Here is a 23,953-nt window from a genome sequence, read left to right as displayed (position 1 = left end):
TAAATTACATACCATTTTTTTTGTGAAGGACTGTGAATACTTAGCTTTTAGTTAATTCATATTAAATTCTCAGGTAGACCTGGGCTTTATTTTTATGATTGTGCATTAAAAAGTTCTTGGGCATGCAAGATTTAAATCACTTGCTTCTTAGTATTTAAAGAATTAGTAACTCCAGAAGCCTCAATGTAAAATGTAGTGTTTATTGTTAATTATACCAGATCATGCGCAGCACTACATAGAATCAACCTAATGAACTACATTTTCATAAAGTTAATTCTTCATAAAGACATTTGGCCACAACTTAATAGAATTCCAGGCATTGTGTTAACTAATAATTACTTTGCCTTTCCACTAATTGTTTTCAGTGGCTTCTATGTTGTCATTCCATTTTCTGGTTTTGTTACGAAAATACACTGAAGTAGTACTATAGTCCAGTACTAGCTTTTGTGTTCTGACTGGCATTAGAATAGCTCTCAGAAAGTAAGTTCATATACAATTATGTAGTGCATGGGGCTTGTTTAAAAATCTAGATTAATGTTTGCCAGGAATATTTTCTTCAGTTTGTTGTATCTAGGTGGTTTGTTTGGCTGTGAATTCAATCTCTATATGATACAGAAAATGACTAAAAATATTGCAGAAACTATTGTTATTGTAATTTTGAAGCACAAAACACAGTAAGAATTTTGAAACTAATCTTTTTTGAACGATTCAATTCAAAACTACTCTTATGTAATTCATAGGTTTACTCTGAGTCATAGCCTAACAGTGCTGAAATAGCTGTTAGAAAGAACAAAATCCTTTCATACTCAAATCAGTAGGAATTCACTCCCCTCTCAAACAAAGTCTGTTACCTGTTACTCTTCTTATAGATTGAAGCCCAGCAGTAGGTTTGTCTTATTTTGTTCACTTGTTGTAACAGTAATACTGTCAAAAATGCAGGGATGGTGAGGCCTCAGCTCCCTTGTTTTGTGACTGCTTCAGTTGGTGTCATTTGGGCAAATTTATATTATTATCACTGGTAAAATGGGAAAACTGTTGTAATTGGTTTGGGGTATAGCACTTAAAAACTTCTTAATACCTTTCTATTGACATTGTAGAAGATTGGAATTACTCTGTAAAGAGATGTGCCTAGGAAGAAATAGGAATAATGGAGAATAGCCAAAGCTTAAATGTTATTTTATTATAACCCATATACTTCTTAGTTTCTAAAGTGTTTAATAAAGTGCACAGAGGCACTGTTAATCCCCTGAGGTATTCCTCTTTGATTGTTGGGACGCTGCAATGAAACATGGTTTAAAAGGAAGTTACCTAATTACATGTTAATTATTCAATATTAAATGTGTTTCATTTTACTACTAGAATTTATTTATTTGAGTTGATATAGACAAATTCATCTGAGATTCTGAAAATAAAGGTTGGCATTTTCTTTCACATAGTTACTGTAGAAAAAAATCCAATTATGTAGCACTTTCCATTTGTGCCCCCTGTTACTTTCTATTTATATTCTGTGACATCTGCAGAACTGCATTGCCATTCAAGCTTGCCTGGAAGTAATTAGGTGAAATTTAGAAACAGTTATGTTAATGAACTGGGATAGAACAGCATCCACTGTGCTGTCTTTAGCTGTTTGACTGCAGGATAAACAAAAAAGGAAAAAAATAAACCAAGCAAAGTGTTCTAAAAACAGCAGATAGAGCTCTTAATGTGTCTGGGGGACTGTCCAGAGAGTCAAAAGTGTGGTGTTGGTTTCAGCTCCAGATGTCTTCCTGCTCCTGGTTGTAGCTCCTGGTTACAGCTCCTCTGAGCTTCACCAGGATTGCCCCAGGGTGAGACCATGGTTTATCTTGTCATGTGGAACTCTGTGCAAGAGATTTTTAAACCTTCATAACCTTCAGAAGGGACTTGATAAGAACAAAACTAAACCACTCAGTTCTAGCTTAATAGGAGCCTTTAACAAATTACAGTTATATTTGTGAAGATTTGTCTGTCTGAAGTCTATAAAAACAAAATGCGATTTGTTCCAGGCAAGCTGCTGAACTACTTATTGTACTGAAAAATTGTAAATTGGCTAAGTTGTTAATTATAAATGCTAAGATTGATTTCAATAGTTTTTGCGTCTCTGAAGTGGCTGGTGTGATTTTTAAGCTTTTTTAATGCATCCTGATCAGTATGCAGATGATCTTTTCTGTCTTTCTTACAATGTGTGTCTTAGCGGGACGCCATTTTGTCCTTCATGAAACATTCCTTAGTTAGACTTAAAAAGAAGCTCAGAGTCTTAATGCAAGGTGACATATATTTCCTAACACTCAATCTTCTGAACCCAGATAGAAAAATAAATTAGGTACTGATCTCTTGAGAGTGTATATGCTGGGTCAGGGCAAAGAATATTAGCATACTAATGGTTGCTCTGGTACCCAGGGGCCTCTTTGACACAATGTGTGCAGCAGGACAAATGTTGACTACAGTCAGTAGAGATTTTGAACTATATGTACTGTGTTTACAAAGCCCTTTTGGTTTGGGGGCTTTGCTAGGTGGAGGAAATAACAGATTGCATCCTTAGCTCTGGAGAGTAGAAATGAAATTAAATTCAGGTAGCAGTGCATTCTGCAGTACATCAATGTGCTGGTTGTTAGCAGATTTGATCAGTAATTTGTTAGGAGGTAGGAAGTGCTAGGTTTTTGTAGCTTTGTATCTCTACTTCTGTTGGTACAAAACTAAACAAAGAGCTAAATTATTAACTTTTAAAAAACTCTTGGGAGCTACAGGATTTGGCTCTTCCCTGGATTTCCGTCACAGTTTAAATTTGTCCATCCTCCTTCAGTGTTTTAAGGTTCATATTTATTCAGATTTGTGAAATAATTCCTAAGGACAAAGAAAAGTTCCAGAACCCACTGAAAGGGGATGAGGTAAACTACAACATAAGACAAATCTCATGACAGAAACTTGGTGAACTGATAGCAGTACCATGTGTCTTGCCTTGTCTTTTTCCTTGGCTCCTTTACACACTGCCATCGTTAGGGCAAGTCTGTGAAACAATTAGGTTAAATCTTTGGAGCTAGTTGAAGTGAGTAATTGAGGTTTATCAGAGTCCATTCAAAGTGAGGGCTTTTGTTTGGTTACAGTTTCTCTGGTATGCCTACTTATTTGAGATTTAAATTTCTTGCCAATATCCCTTTGTTTTCTTTTACTAGCTCAGGTGCAACTTACTTTATTGGGAAGCCTTCCTTGGCGCTAGTAGCTTACTTTCCTTGGAATTTTATTGTTTGCCAGAATAGCCTAGGTACATCCACATCTAAGTAGTTGTGAAAGAAGCATGCACTTAATCATTGAGTTCTAAAATTAAATTAGCTTGATTTTTATGTGCCTGTTCCCCATAGGCAATAAAAGTATAAATTGCATATATTGAACTGATTTTAAACACCTTTTAAATCCTAAGTTCTGGGGTTTTTTTTCCTCAAGTTAAAAAATAGGCAATCTGTGAAGAATTAATGGTATTTTGTAAATTAAATATTGACAGATTCTGATGACTTCCAATGAATTGCTCTAAATCAGGTTGATACATTGTATTCTCTTTCTGCACTTCTGAAAAATATTGAATGGTTGCATATTTTTTGTTGCACTGACAATATTTTAGAAAAGGAGGGAAAAGAAAGCTGGAACTTTAGTCCTTGCCATTTCTTGCATTTGATACATACGTGTACGTGATTGTGCATTACACAATTATGAGGTGATGTTCAATATAAAAAATAGCGTTTAGTGTTTGCTTCCTCCCTTCTCTGCTACCATTTCCTTCTGAGTTTCCTGGATGTTTTGAACATTTGCAATTGATGCATTGTGCTTTTTATTTCACTGTACAGCTGGCTGCCACTAGATGGTGATAGACATGTGTACAATGTTAACAACTGCACGTCAGTGAAGATCAGGGCTCATTTTCATATGACCCTCAAAAACTGACTAGGAAATCAGTACTTACTAGAACAGTGTAATTTTGATTTAGCCCTGTGAGCAAGAGCATTGCATGGAGCTTTTTATAGCAAAGAAATATTCTGCCTGGCACCCAACATGCCTCTCCTTATGGCAGCAGCCTCCTGTGCCAAGCTTGTAGTAGACTTTCAGAAGACAGCAGTTCTCCTAAAAACAATTCTGCATGAGGACTGTTGCTGTACTCAAGGTTTTGGATTCTTTATTCAGTACTTCAGGCTACTTAATCAGAGGGATAAAGGGTATGGTTGAAGTTAGGGAGGAAGTGTTTTCCTTTAGAAAATTTTTTTTCTGGGAAAGACACAAAGAACCCACATATTCTAGGTAAGAGGCTGACTGTATGTGTTTCTGAGCAGCCAGGAGTGGATCATTAGTTCTAAGGTGTTTTTCTTTCAAATCAATAAAGAATTCTTCACTTTGATTGTAACATAACATAAATTGGTTTGCCCTGAAATCAGCACCACCTACTGTCATGTGATCGAAGCTGTGTGAAGTGCAGTGGCTTTGATACTTCAGAGCTGGGCCTTAGCCTTGAACATTTCTGTGCACCTAGGAAGGAGCAATGTGGACCATGAAGAAAACAGTAATTTTTCCTTCTAATGGTTGCTTCAGTCAGCTAATCTGGTTTTACTAGGGAGTCATATTGTTGTCCTTCATCTCTCTATCTTCAAAGTTTTCAGTATATCTAATGAGATAGAAGTTAGATCTCTCTTTTATAGAAGTTTTTAAGAGATCAAGTTTAATATGAAACTCAAATAAAGCATTTAATTCCACAGGGAGTAATTTTGCCTATTGAAAAAAACACGTGCTTCATTTTGTAGGTGTCTTTCTTGGAAGCAGAAAGGTTTGTTTCAAGCAACTGACATTGTTTTAGTTGTAGATAAACTAGAGAAATTATTTTGTAGTTTTTTCATCACTACCTCAGTGCAGATGGGTTGGACATCCTTAGATGGAAATCCTCAATTGGATTTCTTTACTTCTGTTGAATACAAATTTTCTTATTTGTTTTTAGAATCACCAGATGCTGACATTGCCATGGAGGTAGCTACATCCGAACAGCATGTTTCTGAGGCAATATATGACTGTGTTATTTGTGGACAAAGTGGCCCTTCTACTGAAGACAGACCTACGGGGCTAGTTGTACTATTACAGGCATCCTCAGGTATGAATGTGTGGCTTGTAGCAAAAGCAGTGTTTTTGCAGCTTTTAGCATGTGTGCATAAATCCTGTTGTGCCTCATGAAGTCTGGGAGCACTGGGTTTCCTATTTTTTTTTTGTGGATGTGTCGGGAGTTTAGTTCAAGCATGGCTTAAAGAAAAAGGCCATGAAGCCATGCAATTGAGAGAAAAGTAACAGGTAGCTGTGAAGCAGTTCCAAAGCAGTTCCCAGCCTGACTTCTATAAACAATTAGACTCTCTCAGGCATCATTGTATAAACAATAAGGTTCTCAGGCAGTCTTCCCATAACAAGTGAAACACCCTCTCTGGGAAAAGATGGCACCCTGGGAACAGATATGGAAGTTTTGGGAACCATTCATATCACAGTGAGAACATTGGTTTTATTTTGTGTAAACAATCAACGGTATTGTAAAACAAAAGGAGTGGTTAGAGTTTTCTCTGTTAGCCTATCATAAACCTGGATTTTGGAATATGCATGAAGTTCATTAACACTATTATTTAAAGTGACTGATCGATCAATAAATCGGAGTTCGATGCATTATAGGATGGTCGTTCTCCCCCTCACTTCAACATGGATGGTCCTCTATGAGACACATAAGGAACTTTTTAAAAGTTTGGGGAAAGAACAAATTGTTTAATTCCTTCCTACTTTCTATTAGCTTTTGCAAATGCAGAAGTACATTACAGACCTGCAGGAAAATCGGTCCTGGAAGGAAAAGGAAATTAAACAGCAATCAGTGTATCTGCATGTAGATACAAATGTTAGTGGATATAGGTGTTTGTGTGTATGTATATATATATATGTATATATATATTATGTACAAGTGCAAAAGAACAACTTTCAGTCTTCAGATTGTTTAGTAAGTTTTTACTTTTTAACATCAACAAGGCACATTATAGCTGCACACCAAATTGGCCTGATTGTTTTGTGAGTTGTTCAGGCTGTTGTTACCCTGTGTGTTCCCTCTCCTGTGGCAGTGCTGGGGCAGTGCCGCAATAGCACGGAGCCAAGGAGGCTCCCCACGACTGAAGAGGAGCAGATCTATCCCTGGGACACCTGTGCTGCGCTGCACGACGTCAGGCTGACAACGCTGCAGCGCTACTTCAAAGATGTAAGCATTGCATGGCACCTAGGCTGGCACTTAACCACAACTGTATGTAAAATAGAATTGAAATTGCAACTTAGAGCTCTCCTAGTTTCATTTAGCAAATGCTTTTTCATGTTGCAGTCATTCTGAAGTGTTTACGTTTGATAGGCTCCTTATTTTTAAATAGTTTCTGGCTTTCTCCCATTATATTTTTGTCAGTAGGCATCTAGTATATCTACAGCTACACAGTCATTAAACAGCCACACAGATACTCTCTAGAAGAAGGTATTTCACACTCCAGTGTGACCACATAATTGAAATGTGGGTTCACTGTCCAAGCAAACACCAGTTCTCTTGTAGCCATTCAGAAAACCCAGTCAAGGAATTGCTCTTAATCAGGTAAAAGTATTTTGGAAATGCAGAGTAAGTGGAAAGAGTTGTTTTAATCTGTAACAGGTTTCTGAGCACTACAGAGAAGGGGAGTATGAGTAGATGGGAAGGAGAAACCAGTAGAATGCATCCTCTTCTACTGAATCCTCAACTCTGCACAACATCTGAAGTTCAGTTTTGCATTAATTGATAGTAGATGTCTGCTTTGTAGTTCTGTTAGCTGTTTCAAACAGTTTTACACCACTTCACAAAGCCAAGTTACAGCTTTTCACATTTAATTGTGAGAACCAATTCTTGTTGCTTAGCAGGACATGCTCAATTGTAGACCTTAGTGACTTCCCTTGCTAGTGCCTAAAAGAGCTATGTAAGATAATACACAACTGCTCTGAGAAATCATTTTCAGGGAGAATAATATGGAACCTGTGATCCTAAATTAGCTGCTGTAGACTAGTCCTAGGTGAGATGCCAGCTTTTCAGTGTATCTAACTAAATAATTGGCCTTCAGAAGCTTAAAGATTGTCTTTAAAGTGGAAAAAATGGCAATTTTTATTCTAACACAGTTGCTAGCTTTTTCATAATGACATCCACAGATAATTAAAATTTGCGAACTGCAGCCAAGCTCGCTTATGTAGATTAATGTAGAGTAAAATTCATAATTGTTTTGATACAGTCCTAAAAATTTGTCCATTTCTTCAGAAAGCATCTTATTCTAAGGAAAATATCATGCATTTCCTTGCTAGAAAGTGAAATTTTGGAAGACTTAAGCAAAAAGTTTGATATTCTGCGAGAGAATTTTTTGTAAATTTGCCAGATGTGATTGTTTCTTCAGATCATTATTTTCTGGAAACAAATAGCAGTGGAGTGACTTTTTTGGACCTGTGGGCTGTAAGTGCAGTCTTCCAATAAGGCCAATGTTTTTAAAACAAACCTACTATACAGCCGAGCTCCCTAAACAAGTATTTGTTCTCTTTTCCAATTATGATGAGTTATATATGATGCTGTTCAACAACTCATTAAAACCCCTACGTGTTTACAATTAATTTTAATAAGAGATTGTGGTTTAATTATATAATTATGGTATTGTTATTTTGGTTATCTACAAAACTGAATTAAATGTGTTGGAACAGTATATTGCCCTTGTAAATGGGACCACTTCTGCTATTGGAACAGCTGTTGGAGTTAGACCCACCTTCATGCATTAATACAAGAGATTGCTTAAAGCAGTTATCTTAACTGACAAGAACTGCAGAAGTTTAACTATTGGAAAGAATAGCATAAGAGCTGCCATGTCAGTCAGCATAACTAAACACTTTTTATAAATTCTTTTTTTCTTTATTTCCCCAGGATATCTTTAATTAGGTAGCATGCAAACAGAAATCTTTCCATCTTGTAAATCTTGATGTTTTAATAAATACTTTTATAGCTTTATATATTGTAGTTGTTGTTTTTTTCTTCCTGTTGTTGCTTTGCTTTAGAGTTCCTGCCTACAAGCAGTGTCAATAGGCTGGGAAGGAGGTGTTTATGTACAAACCTGTGGTCACACTTTACACATAGATTGTCACAAATCTTACATGGAATCCTTACGGGTAAGTAAAACTGAGGCTCATAGTTGATTATTTGGATCTGAACTGCTTTTACTGAAATCAGTTGGATTTATGCTGTTTAAATCAATTCAATCCCACGTTTTGTATGTCTGTACAGATTAGTTTCATTATGTTTTGAGAACTTAATCTCTTATGGCATCTTGACATTATCAACAAAAGTACTTTGTTTTCTGTTATTCTGATATATCAGAAGAAATCTCGTGCAGAATTAACCAGCACAAAATATAAAGACTAAGTGATGACTTCTTGTTTCATATGAACCTGCATTTTTGTTCAAGATTACTTTACAGGATATTTCTTCAGGTTTTGGGTTTGGTGCGTCTTTTGGTGAGGTTTTGTTTGTTTGGAGGGAGATGGTTGGTGGAGGAGGGTGTTTGTGGTTTTTGTTAGTTTGTTTTTCCAGTTTAGGATTTTTTTGTAATTTTTGTTGATTTCATTTTGAGAAAGGCTGTGAGCAATTTCTTGTATTTTTACTATCAGCATTGCTCCTACTGTGTGAAACTTAACCTCTAAAGAAACTAGAAGGTGTGCCAACTTGAATCCCATGATGAATTCTTTTCCATATTAATTTCAATTTGCTTGAAGCAGTAATTGTATCATCAAGATAAATATAAAATAACACAAAAATCACATAAAGAATACAGCAGCAAAATCTGGACTTTCATGGTAGAGCCTCACTTTACAGAATTTTGGAAAAGCGATTTTTTGCACCATGTAAATTCTGAAGTAATTTTTTGGTGGATTCTCTATTAAACTTGAAACAAACTGTTACTCCATGTAATTGTATTCTTGAAGATTCTAGATTATTTAAGTGAACTTCTGATCCTAGCATGTTTTACTAATACATAGATGAGTGCATAATAATTTTGACTATTTACTACCATTTTTAGGACTGAAATAATTTATATAGACCTGTGTTCATCTGGATAAAACATTTATTTTTACATAATACAGTTAGATACCAACATGGGAAACCACGGAGGCAATTCATGAAGCTGAAGCAAGATTTCTTGCCAGTTTTCAGGAGCACTGAGGATATGTCCTCAGTTTCCAAATGTGTACTTCTGTGCCCATTCTTTCATCCTTCATGTGTTAGAAGAAATAATCAGGGTTCTTTTCATGCTGCCTGCCAATGGCTACCTGATTAGGCTTTTTTCAGCCTGTACTTGGAGTCTTCATGGGAATTGTCAGAAAGAGACAACACACTTGAAATCTTGGAAATACTCCATTGAAGACTTTCTACTTTGTTATGGGGATATTGTTGACAATGGAGAGTGCTTAAAAATCAGGAAAATTGAGTTGGAGAATTGTAATACAGTCTCTAGTAGCTAAGACCTTTGTCAGTAAAATGGGTAACTATTCTAATTATTCTTTCTTTACAATTTTAGGTCTTAGACTTAGTTTTTTTTCAGTATACACCTGAAATACCAAGCTAAAACCAATAATCATTCACAAATTTCAGCTCCATCTCTTTTATTTCCTTTTAGAATGACCAAGTCCTCCAGGGTTTTTCAGTGGACAAAGGAGAATTTACCTGTCCCCTGTGTAGGCAGTTTGCCAACAGCGTTCTTCCTTGTTATCCTGGAAACAACATGGAAAGAAGCGTTTGGCAAAGTCACAGTAACAAGTGTTTGCAAGATCTTGTGCAAGAGGTGGAAGAGCTTCAAGAACAGCTGGGAACTTTCCCAGTAAGCATCAGTGTAAGGCAGAAAGATCCTTGTTAATTTGCCTCTACCTTTCGGTTTTTATATTATATTGCATTTGTGATCACTTAGAATCCTGGCAACCTCGGAAAGTTCATTTTCTTCTGATATTGAAGGCAACATACTATTGTTTTCTTATCAAGAAACTCAGAGCATTTGCTGCATTACCTACTGAAAATAAACAGTTGAAAGCTGTGACAAATATAATTTAATATATGGATTAATATAATTTTTTATTTGGTACATTTTCAGTTTTCTCCATAGTAATTTACATAGAACAAAGTCATGTAATATAAAACATATTTGTAATTTTCATGCAATGAAAAAACAGCAATAGTCTCATAACTGGAAGCTATTTAAACTATGGCTCTTAAGAACTTTGTAAGGTATGGATTATTCATTTTGCAGAAAGAACAATTTGCAGATGCTCATGTTTTACAAAGCTTCGTGAGGTCCTCTGAATGACAGAATAAATTATATTAAATTTTGTTACCTTCAAGTCTCAATGGAGATGCTCTGTGTTTTTGTGTACCTGTACAGTGCAAATATACTTTAAAATAGCACAAGCACTGAGATTCTTAAACTTAGGAGATGGAAAAACTAGTTATGTTTTCATATTCAGAGCAAATCAAAATAACTATCCAAAATATGCTGACACTTCTGTGAATGCACACTTTTTCATAACCTGCAAATGTGTTTTACAAATATGAAAGTGCTACGCTTTATAATCAGCTACTGCATTTCTTCAGGTAAAATTAACTAATCTTCTTTTGTGTCTTTGTTCATAGTCTGAAACCAATCTCAGTAAAGAAATGGAATCTGTAATGAAAGATATAAAAAGTACCACACAGAAGAAGTATACAGATTATAGTAAGACTCCTGGATCACCTGACAATGATTTCCTGTTTATGTATTCTGTAGCCAGGTGGGTATGTTTTCTTTTTATATTTTTTCTTTTGTATTTCTCACTAATGATATTAGTCACTAGATAGCTTTCTTCTTTAAAAAAAGGCATTTAAAAATATTTCATCCTCTCCAAAAAGGACTTTTTGCATACTCAGTACATCAAGGTTACATTTTCTGAATTTCATATTCAGGCATTACGCAAGATGAATCTCCTGGTTCATTTTTACTATGTGTAGCAGTGGCACAAAACCCAGAGAACTTTGTCCTATGCTTATTTAGTTTTCTTCTTAATTCAAGGTTTTGCTTTCCATAAATCAAAATTTTATGTTGCATTTCTTGTTTGGCTTTCATTTCCTAAATTGTCAAATTGACTTTATCTGTCTTCTACAGAATGAGATTTTTTTTCTGTATCACTGCCATATTGCTTGTTTTTTAAATCACAAGGTGTTTTTTATCTCTCTGTCACACATTAGTTTTGTTTACTTAAAAGATGATCACAGAAGGAACTTTTTTATTACATCAGTAACAAGGAATTTCTCTTCATATAGTCTTTAGACTTATTAAAAACTGTCAAAACCAGCAGTGCTTTTTTGGTGATGTTTGATTGTAGTTTTAGAGCTGTCAGTGTCACGTACACTCTCCAAGAAAATCAGCCCCTCCTTCTATACCATTCATGTTAAGGTAGTCTGAATGGTTAATCTATTCAGAGGTACTGTAATACCAGGTTTTCCCATAAGAACTTGATATACTTACTAAGCAAATAATTTTCTAAACTCTGGCTTAGTGAGGCCTGCAGGGAAGGTGCTGACTGCAGAGAAACTGCAAGCATAGAAGTGATGCCATTTAGTAGCGTTTTTCTATTGCAGTTTCATAAACTCTCATCGCTGAGTGTCTGTAGTACATAAGCAGTGGAAATATTCAAGGCTTGGCTCAGCAGGACTCTGTAAGGTTCTGCTTTTCACAGGAGGTTAGGCCATCTAATCTCTAGAATTCTCCTCCAACACAGATCATTATATTCTTCTGTTGAAATAAATACTATCTGCATTCTTTCAGAGTATTTTAACTGATACAGAAGAGCTATGAAATTCTATACACAGCAAGTTAAAAGATTATTCTATATTTTTAAGTGGTATATGCTAGACAAGGATAATGTTGGGATTTTAGCAATTACATGTTTGATCAATACAATTAAGTACGCTTCCAAAAACACAAAGGACTCAAAACTAATATTTCGCATATCAAAGTATGATTACTTATAACCATAACTTGACAGCCATTTAAGATACAAAAATAGTGTTAAAATGCATTTCTGGGTGCAATGTCACACAACTTTTAAAATGCTAGCTAAACATATTTTAAATGTATCTGTGTGTTGCTTTTATATTTACACACAGAGCTCAGAATTTGTCTTCATTAAAAGAGTTAAAAATACCTCAAACCAGAGCCGCATTTCTTGGCTGCTTGCACTGCTGGAGAGAGAAATCTTGGTTGACCACTAAGATTAGGATATGTCACTTGTACTCCTTGTGACCTCTTCCTGTTAGGGTCAGACTTGTGTCACCAATTTTCCATTTATACAGTTTGAGGAATTTCAGGTGTTGGATCCAGCCTTCTGTGTTGTTACTATAACTCATAAGATCACTTATGAGGGAACCTGGCAGATCAGCTTCAGGGTGGTTAACTTGTCTTGCTTTTGAGTGCAGCAATCCAGATTTACATACTTCTACTGCTTGATAATTGCATAAGAACTACAGGGTTAAAAAAATTAAACTTTTAAAAAGATATTTTAATAAGGCTTTACAGTTTGTATTTATGGAAATAAATCTGTACATCATCTTCCAAACTGGAAGAGTTTGCTTTGTATGATTTTATTATGTATTTTATTTTAAGTAATCAAACAATGGACTATCCACAATTAAAATTACATACTGAAGTAATTTTACTTTCTGTAAATGATTCCTGCCATTCTACCTGTTTCTTCCTTATTTCCATCCAGAGTTTTTCTTGAGGTAATGATACCCTTGTGTTCCTTACCAACCGGTAACCTTTGAGCATTTCTAGCTCCAGGTGTTTTGAAGCATTTAACTGTGTTTGGTCAGACCATCTACAGCTGTTTCACAGTTTTTCCTGATATTTAACCTTTGCTTAGATGAGTATTTGAATACAATGCAATTTGAATACAATTAGATTTTTATTAACTCCATATATTTTCATGTGAATTAAACACTCTTAATCTTCTTATAAGTCATGTTCCATTTTCAATCAGAAAATGACATCATCTCCTGTCCTAAAAGATGCTGGTTTACAGCTGAATGCCAGCTTTGCAGTGGATTACTGCATGCTGGAATGGGAATGTGAAACAATACGTAGCCAGTTGCTGCAGGTTATTCTTTCTCCTTCAGGAAAAAAGGAACTTACTTTTCTTCATTTTTGCTTACCCAGGTATATGTCACCGGTAGCAGAGTATAAAAATTACAAAAGAACTCTTTACCACCTTGTGGGAGGGCTAGCTGCTGCCTGCTTTCCTAGCAAAAGAGGCATTCTGGGTCTGGTATCCTGATTTGCATACAGCAGCTCCTTGGCTACCTCCTGCTTTTCCAAGAGTCATATCTTGTTACATTTGGACCCTTTTCATGCATTTCTCCTTGTCTGTGCTGACATTTATGAGATGAGTGTAGGTGCCATTCCCAAATCACGTGTGCCTAGCTTTAATTTTAATAGTTCCACATTCAAAGCATTGAAGACTGTGATTTGTGGTGATGTCTTGGAGGATTGTTTTTGTATTGCACAGCAATAGGTTTCATGCTTTTGTTGGCTGTGCAAACAAACCTTTTGGCTTTTTTGTCAGCTATGTATAGACAAATGTAAGAGCCATGTGTTCTTTCCTTCTGAGTCTGTGACTCAGTATCTGGGGTTTTTCCTTGTATGTGTTGTGTTTGTAAATTGAAGTGAGAAAAATGATAGTCCCAATAGGAAGAGCAAGTCCATCCAAATATATTCCCTTCCTGGAAAGGACATTGCATTTTTACTTCCCCCTACTCTGTCCTGTATGAATTCCCAGAAATATGAAATCACTCTTCCCACCCCCAGTACGTTCCTTTGACAAAAGCTCCCAGGAAGGGCTGAAGTAGGTCTGTTTTTAATCAGGAGTCAGGACAGCTGAGAGAAATCCATTTTCTCAGGGTTTTTTTCTGTGAGTGAGGAGGATAAAGGCAGTGTCCTACACAATGTTTTGCTGCAATGAATGACACTGAGATTTCTAGATAGGAAAAGAAGACACTTATATAGATTTTCTTTCTCATTCTCTATCCTTTATGTTGAGGATTCTGAGATAGCAAAGGATTCTTTCAGAGACCACTCTGTGTTCCACACTTCTATCAGATGCCCCCAGTTTTTCTTCATTACTTTTCTTCAGTAAAGGGCAGAGGATACACAAATCTTCAAGGCAGAAGGGAGTTCAAATTAGGGAGGAGATACACTGGTCTCCTTCAAAAATGTTTGAGGTCTGTACCTGATGTAGGATATTTTCTGAAGGATAAGTGTTCATTTTCACAGAAGATGCTTTTTCTACTCTGCATTTTTATGCCAAGTTACAGATATGTTTTCAAAGAGACATATTGAAGGAAAAGGTTAATACTTACATTTCCAAAAAAGCTGAGCTATAGGGTGCTGCCTTTGAGGGCTGAGGACAATGAAGAAGTGTGGGAGGTGAGAGTTGGTATCGTGTATGTGAACAGAGTATGTGATTACAGAAATAACTTTCCTTACACTAAAAAGTACTATATGACACCTCATATGTAACAGCAAGAGGTATTTTTCAGAATTGTCCCTGAGGTTTTTTTTGTGAAATGACACATATGCTTTGGTGAAAGGGAAATTTTAAATTGGAGATCTAGAAAATTATTCTTAAACATTCAGGTAGTCTTTTGATTTAAATCTTAATTATCTTCATTTTAATGGAAGACTGTCATTGGTTTTGTTCTACAAATTAGTTATCAGAATGTTCGTAGAAATAAAACATCCTGATTTCCTTCCTATTCCCATGATGAACCAGCACATGCTGATCTACAGCTGCTATTTTGTCCACTAATATGAAATCCCTGTCCCTGCTTGCTTGCTGGTAGATTTTCAGAAGTTCAGTGAGCACTGCAAATCGCCTGAAGAGTGGAAAATTCCCCTGTCACACAGATGCCCTTATCAGCAGCAACCAGATGGAGCTCTGAGCAGGCACATTATCAATGTTAAATTGCCTTTTCTGAGTAGAGAGGATTAAAGCATTCCTTCAGAAATGGATGGCATAAGCTGCAAACTTAGGGATAGGAATATTCAGAAATGTTGCTATTTTAGAAACATAGGAAAGTATCTTAACAAACACTGCATATCAAAATGTATTATTCTTTCAAGTTGATGAAGCTGAAATTCTTGAAAATAATTTGTTTTGAATAAAAATCCTCTAGTTTCTTCTTAAATGGTGGGGGAGGGGTGTTCTTAGCTAGGATATGTTATGTGCCTAAAATTCTAGAATAGATTTTAATATGGATTCAGTCACATTATATCAAACCTAAAATTGTTTCATTTCTCATTAAAGGACAAAATATGTTTAGAAAGAGATTTGCAGTTTGGATTGAATTAGCAAAACAACACTTCAGAATAAGAGAATAATATTTCTTTATTCTAATTCTTAAAATGTATGTTGACTTACTAAAACAGGCTCTCAAGAGACTATAACATAAATTGTTAGCTCCAAATCTTGAGAGTAAAAGATGCAGCACTGAAATATCCAATTCCAAAATTAAACAAAATTATCAAATTTGGCCTAAACAATTGGTGCCTAAGTATCAGATTACAGTAATACTGAGAAACAAAGCATCAGTGAGGCATGCAGAGATTCAGTGACACAGCTACTGAATCATACTGGTTCATACTAATGAGCTGCAGTGAATAGCATTTCATTCAGAATTAACCTCCAAGGCTTTTATTAACTAACTTATCTATAAAGGGCAATGCTTTAATTATAATTTAGACTGTATTCATATTTAGTTGATGCCATATCCATTGTACTCTCTGATTGTCTGAAGTGAAACAAAAGCTTTGCCAATGGAGAGAATGCTTTTTAGATATATATGAGTGACTGAAAGTTAGCCAATCTGTATATTGTCTTTCCAGATTTGCACATAAATTCCCTTATTATGCTGTGTGTGCATACAGAAGAAAGACACAGAATTAACACATTTTAATTTTTCTCTCACAACTCAATATAGTACTGTGTTGATATAGTACTTAAAACCATATATGACAATATGTTAATAAAGTGTGTTTTGTTCTGAGCTGTATTTTGGCAGTATTTCACACTGAAGATTAGTTCACAGTATTATTTTATTTAGTGTATGCTGGGAGTTTGTCATGATTCATTTGTGTCTGTAGAAGCTTGAATAATGTTGTTCCATTCAATACTGTTATGTTTTTCTTACAGAACAAACTTGGAACTTGAGCTTGTCCACCGAGGAGGAAATTTGTGTTCAGGAGGTGCAAGCACAGCTGGGAAAAGATCATGTTTAAGTAAGTTCCATGTTATTAAATGCAGTATAAATTATTAGAATATTGACTAAAGATTTCTGGTTTTTTCTGGTATTTTCTAAATTACATCAACTTTTTCCTTCTAAAACCAATTTTTTTCTGCCATAAGGAGTCTTTGATTTTTTGTTTCTGTTAGAGAAATCTGAAAAATAATTTGCACAAATTCTTCATTAGAGCTGTTCATGTCTTGTGAGTACAATTATCTAGAAATCTATTGTCATACTATGCATGTAATATTTTTTAACAAGCTTGCAATTTTGTGAGTAACACTAGTAGTATATTAAGGGTGAAGCAGGAAAGCTTTGTTTCACCCTGGTTGTTGCTAGCAATAGGAAAGAAGTTTGTTTTCTGAATGCTAATATAGCTCATGACTTGGTGTCATACTTAGAAATATGCAGCTACAACATCTCATGTCTTTAATTTGTCTAGTTCTTCCACAAAGTATTTCAAATTTTCTTTCATAGAAACTTTCAAATTTTGTTGGTCTAAAATCTTTAGTTATTGTCAAATAAAGCAATTTCTTGCTGCCAGAAGTGTTTTTTTTCTTAAAAGAAAATATTTTAATCTTTTATTGGAATATTAACAGTTACAAGTGGACATTTTCTTTTGTCAGGAAAAACTGGAAAGCCTGCCAGAATACTGCTACTAATGCTTATTTAAGTCAAACTTATGTAGCAATAGCAGCAGATTTCATAGTTAAAAAGAAAGCTTAGGCCCATCCCTGTCTTTTGGTACACAATTTCCGGGGGATGCTTTCCTCATCCTTTGAGGTGACAAGCCACCCAAGAAATCTCACCAGGTTGTCACTATGCTGTCCACATTCCTTCTAGGACAAAAGTCTTCTGTTACTGCCCAACTAATTCCATTTGTATGTTGTTAATTTAAAAAGTAAATTAAATTAACAATGTACTGCACATTGTCCTTCCCCACCATCATTATCCCCTTTTCTCAGCCAACCAAAGTACCTGAAAAGTGCATGTGTTAAAAGAACGTCTCTAGATCACTGTGTGCAAATTTACTCAGCCAGGGTTCTGCAGATACCACTCTGTAGTAGTCTTGAAACAACTGTGAAGTTTGGTGATTAGATGTTGTGGGGAATGGAATATTTTGTCCCAGGTGACCTGTTACAGCAGCAAACATCAGGGAAGATGGTGGGAACAAAGAGGTCAAGAGCTGTTTAAGTAGATTGCACCATGAGGGCAGCTACTCTTGGGAAGTAAAATTAAGAATGATTAATGTAGCTCTTAGTATTGCTGACCAAGTGTTTGTGAGAAGAATGGTGAAGAAAATTTGCCTGCAAAATTGCCATTTTAAGGCTTAAAGTTTTGTATGTGTGTGCAACAAAAAAAATGCATAGCATCCTATGATTTTTTACTTAAAAATCAAGTCCTATTTGAAGGAATACATTACAGTTTTAGAGTCTATGGCCTTGCAAATTCTCATGAGTTTAGGGGAAATTATGATATATAACAACTGTACAAGTCTTATTTCTTTGTTTTATAAAGTGTAATAGACCTGTTTGTCTTCATTGTTCCGTATTTACCAAACAGGGTCACAACACAGCATTAAGGCTGAATAATTGTGATTTTTCTGTACACTTTTTATATAAGGCCTTGAGCAACCTGGTCTAATGAAATATGGCAGGGTCTGGGGCATGGGGATTAGATGCTCTTTAAGGTCCATTCCAACCCTAAGCATTCTCTAATTCTGTGACCTCTCTTTAACTTATGTAGATGTTTTTCTTTGCTATTTGTACTCTGGTAATCTTGCACTAGTTGATGAACAGTTCCACAACATTTTAAAGTTACATATTAATGAATTTATAATCTTCCTTTTTTTTAAACTTTGAAATAGTACTTTTCTTTCTGTCTGTCTAGTCTCTCACTCTTTTTTTTTTTTTTTTCTTTTCCTTTTTCCCCTTTGTGAGAAGGATAGGATTAGGGTTTTGGGTAAAGATTAAATATTTTATCCTCTTGTTCTCTGGCTTCAGTTTCTCTGTAAATGAGCTCCTTATCCTTATGCTTCCCACAAACAGCAGTCTGGCATTGCACCATCAACTGCATTAATTGGAAAGGACATTATTTACAACTGGACATCAAAAAATTATTTAAGAGTTGTTTAATTTCTTCTTAAGTAGGATATCTAGCACCTTTGGAACTTCTGGAATGGCTCTAAACATTGAGAAACAGTATTGCTTCATAGGAGTTGTTTTGGTTGGTTTGTTTTGGGTTTTTTTCCTTTATGTTGATTGTGGTGTTAGTATCAGTTTTATCAGTGCTTTTAGTGTTTTTATGAGCATAGAAACTGTTTCTCTTCATGATTCTTCTGTATCAAATTTTTCAACCGTGTTGAAAGTAATGGCTGTCTCCATTTTATCAATATGGACAGTGACACTTGGAGCCACTTAGTATTTCCTGTTAGGAGAAAAACCCAATTCTTTTAGGATTTTCAAGATGAGTTGCAGCTGTCTCTTTCCTATAATTGTTGATGTGGATATGGTTGCAAAGAGTCCTATGCAGCTCTCTGCAGACACTGAAAATAAAGATAATAAAATAAGTTTTTAGGAATGCCTTGCTACAGCGGGTTTCTGTCATTGATTGGGCTTTTTGGTGTTGCAGGATTTGGTTTTTTGGATTTTTTGCTTGGTTTGGAGTTTTTTTCAGTTAGGAGCTGTCAGTCTGCAGACCCTTGGTGGACATTCGTGCTAACTTGGAAAAAGCAGTTTTTGTCACCAGCAGATGATCTTAAGTATTTTTTAAAACTCTTGGTTTGCCACTAATATGTAGTGTGGGAGAAGCAAGGATAGGTACTGTTAGAATTCTGTTGCTAAAGTTGATGTCATATACTGGTGAGTTTGGTGTAGAGGGTAATTAGCTGCTTCATCAGCAATTAAGACTTAGTGAAGATGTAAGAGATTTTGTAAAGACTATCCAGTCTTAATGCCTTAATAGGCTTTTGCTGACCTTCATGGTTTTTTACTGATTCAAGTCTACTGGATCAGTGATGAATGGGAAGATGTTGTCAGCAGGTCTTTGCAGCTGCTGTTGCTAAGTGGACTATGTAAATCTCTACCAGGAGAAAAATATTTCTCAATCTCCTTATTGACAATCAAGTCCCATCTGGCTGTATCAACTGGTTTTAGTTATAATCTACATTCTTCTTGATAGTCCCAGGAAACTATGGGAGAAGAAAGGGGAAGAATCCCTAGTCTGGTAAGATCTTCACAGTTGAGACAAGGATGTTTTCAATTCCACCTGCAGTGAACTGCTGTGATGTTTTCACGTTGTAAATATGAATACTAATTTAGGGAATGTAAAAAGGGAAATCTGGATCAAGACAAAAAATTCCATGACAGCAGTATATGTCCTAAAACAAAGAGAGGGGGTATAAACGCATTATCTAGACTGTTGCAAGCAAGGCAAAGGCAGCTCATTCCTTTGTTTGTTTTCATTATGACAGCACATTGCTCTACATTGTGGAATTGGAGTGAATAACAGAAAACATCATCTGATTTGAACTCTGGTAATTTGAGAGTTTACTTTACCAGTCAAGACACCAGAAAAAAACATGTAGGAAAAAAGTCAGCAAAGCTTATACAGAAATTTGGGATCAGCTCGGCAAAGATCAAACCAAGATTACAAGACCAAAACTTAAATCTGAACCCAACTTCCTGAATTGCTAATTTTTGTCAATAGAGCACAGCATTTTTAGAATTTCTACCATTCATCTATCAAATTGTTGTCTTTTTATGTCTTGAATTTAGTCATCTTTTGTGCTGTGCATATCACACTAAAACTGAAAAGGGCTGTGAAACTGCCTTTGTGGACTTCTGCTTTTTGCATTGTAACACAGCAGAATATTTTTAAGAGCTTTGTCAACATTTGTAAAATGAGTCTGCTTTATTATTAAAAACAGTAAAGAATGCAGCTGCAAGTGCTGGTGCAGTGTGGACATATAGACAAAATACCCATTATCTTTGGGGTTTGTGAGAAGAGCAGTATTACAATGCTTCCTCGAACAGCTTCAGTCTCAGTGCAAAGCCAGTGTCTTATCCATTGAGCTGCTCTTTTGAACCTACAGATTCCAATTGAGTTTATTGCTCCTCTCTCACAATTGATTAACTCCAAAAAGTAAATCTACCAAGAACAGCAGTGACAATAACAAAATAACAATAGTTATTTTCATTATTTTTAGAAATGGATTAAGGAACACTCATAGGACTGAAAGCTAGTTCTAACTGCTAATCCAGATGATTCTATGATGTGTTGTTTAAGCTTTATATGTATTCTGTGAAAACAAAGACATAAGCTGAGAGAGTTTGCCAGTGCGTCAGTGTAGGCAATACTCGAGTCTACGATCATGTTTTAAAACAGTTGTAATCTTGCCCATTCAAATATCTAAATTTTAGAGCTCTTCCAAGCCCCTGATGACTTGCAGCAATGAGTCATATTGTGCATCCAAATTGTGTGATTCTTTATATTTATTCAAATTATCTGGATGCAGCCTGCCTCAAGTATTACAATTATTAGAAGAGGAGAATCATATTCAATTTTTTTCAAATTTTCTTGCTGCTGTGCTTTCTGAAATTAATATTCTTCCTACAAAAATTGGTTAAGAATGAATCTTTTGGTGACTCAGAGCTTTTTCCTGCCTTTCCCCTTACCAAGGGTGGGCTCTCTTGGAGAGAATTGCCTGGAAGGATGGACTGTGAGTGCCAGAGGGCTTTGGGATACCTGGTGAGGTTATGGCCTCCCTTCCCACTCTTCACTAGCCACGATTGATGTTTGTGGGCCATTCATGGTAATGTTTTGCTTGTACTTGTTTAAAAACGGTCCTTACATGTATTTTAAAGGTTCCAAGTAGGGTATAAGTAAATGGGAGGGACATTCTGTGTTTTTATGCTTATGTTTTGGAATTATGCATTCCACAAATACGAGGCAGTCCACAAATTCTGCCAGTCCCTCAGGCATAAGGACATGCCGCAGCACCAAGCACTTGGTGCACAACCAAGTTGCCAGTTCTCGCTTCCCAGTGCTCTGGTATTTCCCTTGGCTTTCTCCAGTAGTTCGTAGTCACAGTAAGTGGTGAGTGAAGCAGAAAGGAAGCTCGGTGTGTGCCTCGGCCGGAGCTGTGGCGGGGCGGCGGGGCCGGGCTGAGAGGAGCCGCCCGCTCGTGCGGCCTCAATGGCGGCCCCGGCGTGCTGCCTGTGCCTTCCCGCGCTGCTGAGCAGCGCTTTCCTGGGCAGATCCCGGCATTCCCGCAATGTGTCCCCATTCCGTAAATGTTACACGTTCGGAGATTACTAATAAATTCTCCAGGGCTAGAATTTGATGCTTGCTTGCTTAATTTCATATTAGTAAAAGCTCTGGAGAGTAGCTGTTAAAGGAATAGGGGATGAATTAATTACCCTGAACAATTTTCAATTTTTTTTTTTTTTTCATTTTGCGTAGTTGCCTGTTTCCGTTTAAAGCAAGGAATAGTTGAGGGAGAAAAAAGCCTTCATTTTAGTGAAAAGGCACGGATATTTTCATGGGTTTCATTCCAAATAAAACCATGCTTGAGGGGTTTGGTTTTTTTATTATTTTGATGGAATACAAGTATATTTTCAGATTTTATATTTTCAACTTTATCAGCAAAGCAGTGTTTTGCTAAGAATCTCTTGCCAGGAGAAAAGATGACTTATTTTGTCCTCATTGACTGTTTTTATTCAGAAAGCAGGTGGCAGCTATCAATTCCAATGCCATCCACAGCTCCAATTATTTTACAAACCCCAGGAGCTAATTACAGCCCTCAGGCTCTGGCAGTCAGCTGATTGCATCATGCGACTCTTTTGGCCATTGCGTACCTCTGAGTAATTGTCTATTTATGGAAAATAAATTAATAGCTGCTATTTCTACTTGAAAGAGAGGACCTGTAAGTGTGTAGGCTGAGCAAGTGGGTTTTAAAGAGATGTAGAGAGATTTAGAGAGAAGTATGCAAAGGGATCAATTGATAGGATATGGGGTGAAGAGGAAAGATGATGTCAGAATACTAAGGGAAAAAGTTAAAATGAAAGGGAGAAAGAAAGCAGGGTCCTAGAAAACTGAACAGGAGAAAAGCATGACAACAAATAGCAAGGTATAGTGTCACAGGAAGAAAAAAGTAAGCAAAACTGTGGGAAATAATACTTTATTATTTCAGTATAAACCTTTGAAGATAAAAAAAGATTCATTGAAAAAGTGAAGTCTGAATCCCGAATAGTCCGTGGTCTAGTTGGAGATATCCCTGCTCATTGCAGGACGCATTGACTAGATGACCTTTAAAGGTCCCTTCCAAACCATTCTGTGCTCTTTATTGCGTGTACTTTTCTGAAAATGCTCTTTACCTAAGTGATGCTTGCCTTCTTGGGTGGCTTAATGGAAGGAAGGGTTAGATGTTGTCTTTGTGTGATCATATGATTCATAGATAAATATAAAATGTGTGTTTTAATGTAAAATACTGCAGTTAATCATCATGAGTAATTATGCATCCTCTGTTTGAAAAATTCTACAAATGTTTTGCAAATTATATTTTTGATAGAGTGGAACTACAGAGGTTTTGAAATTATGAGTATCAGCAAATTCTGCCTGCAGGTGGTACAGACAAATCTGTGACATTATAAAGACTGCTGCTGCGTTAGTGTCATTGATGTGTAATCAGGCTTTTGTTGGTTTCAGGATTTTTTTGTCCAGAAGTTACCTACAAAATAACCATATGAAGGCAGAAAGAATAATAAACCTTTTAAAGATGAAGAATCAAAGTGATCCTGCTGTAGGCCAGGACTTGTAGCAATTTTAGATTAAATTTCAAATATGTGGTGCACAGAACTTAACAGTGAGAGAGAGGATTGGAAGCCAAAAGTAAATAAATTAAAAGTGTATCAGTCTCTGTTAAGAGTAATTGTTTAAGAAATCACTGCTTCTAGCATAAACTGGAGAGGGAAGTGTAGTGAGCACAGAACCTTGGCAATGTAACAGCATATGAAACAGGATTTTTTAAAAGGGCCTGTAATTAAGAACATGGAGCACCAAAACAACTGAGATCTGGTCAAAGCTTTCTAAACAGCCTTTCTCTGAAACATTTTTCTGTATATCTGCATGTGTTCACTGCCTTCTATTGAAATCTTACTTTTCTTCAAATCCTTTTTAAAAAAATAAATCAATCCTTAATAAAAATATTTGGAATGACATGACAGGCTTCTCAGAATCTCATAAAATACACGATGGCAATTTAATGTAAAACAGTTCCTATCACTGTATGTAATACTGAGCAATCTGTCTTCTTCCCCTTTCAGATCAGCTGTTTCACGTGCTGGCCATGCACATGCGCCTCTACAGTATAGACTCTGCATACAATCCCTGGAGGAAACTGACCCAGCCCTCGCAGGAGACAAACTCAGAGCAAGTATTTCATTTACCCTGTAGCAGTTTTGCCTGGTGAAAGAAACATCCTTACAGAGGGACTTTGGGTAACTTTGTCTTAATTTAAAATCTCTGTGAGGTATGCTG

The 23,953-nt window shown here is 36.1% G+C and overlaps 1 protein-coding gene across 1 annotated transcript in view; it reads left to right on the top strand.

Annotated features, from left to right (window-relative positions):
• The window catches only part of UBR3 (ubiquitin protein ligase E3 component n-recognin 3), a 98,218-nt gene that overhangs the window by 50,607 nt on the left and 23,658 nt on the right, over positions 1 to 23,953 (top strand). The window contains exons 26-32 of the mRNA XM_058809342.1: positions 4,994 to 5,143; positions 6,138 to 6,271; positions 8,113 to 8,223; positions 9,729 to 9,929; positions 10,733 to 10,869; positions 16,324 to 16,409; positions 23,740 to 23,845. Of these exons, the coding sequence (XP_058665325.1) occupies positions 4,994 to 5,143; positions 6,138 to 6,271; positions 8,113 to 8,223; positions 9,729 to 9,929; positions 10,733 to 10,869; positions 16,324 to 16,409; positions 23,740 to 23,845 (925 nt within the window). The remainder of the gene's footprint in view (positions 1 to 4,993; positions 5,144 to 6,137; positions 6,272 to 8,112; positions 8,224 to 9,728; positions 9,930 to 10,732; positions 10,870 to 16,323; positions 16,410 to 23,739; positions 23,846 to 23,953) is intronic.

Source organism: Ammospiza caudacuta, chromosome 8 (assembly GCF_027887145.1).
Source record: "Ammospiza caudacuta isolate bAmmCau1 chromosome 8, bAmmCau1.pri, whole genome shotgun sequence".
NCBI classification, from domain to species: domain Eukaryota; kingdom Metazoa; phylum Chordata; class Aves; order Passeriformes; family Passerellidae; genus Ammospiza; species Ammospiza caudacuta.
The sequence above is the reverse complement of the archived record's forward strand: the minus strand, read 5'-3'. Positions and strand labels throughout refer to the sequence as shown.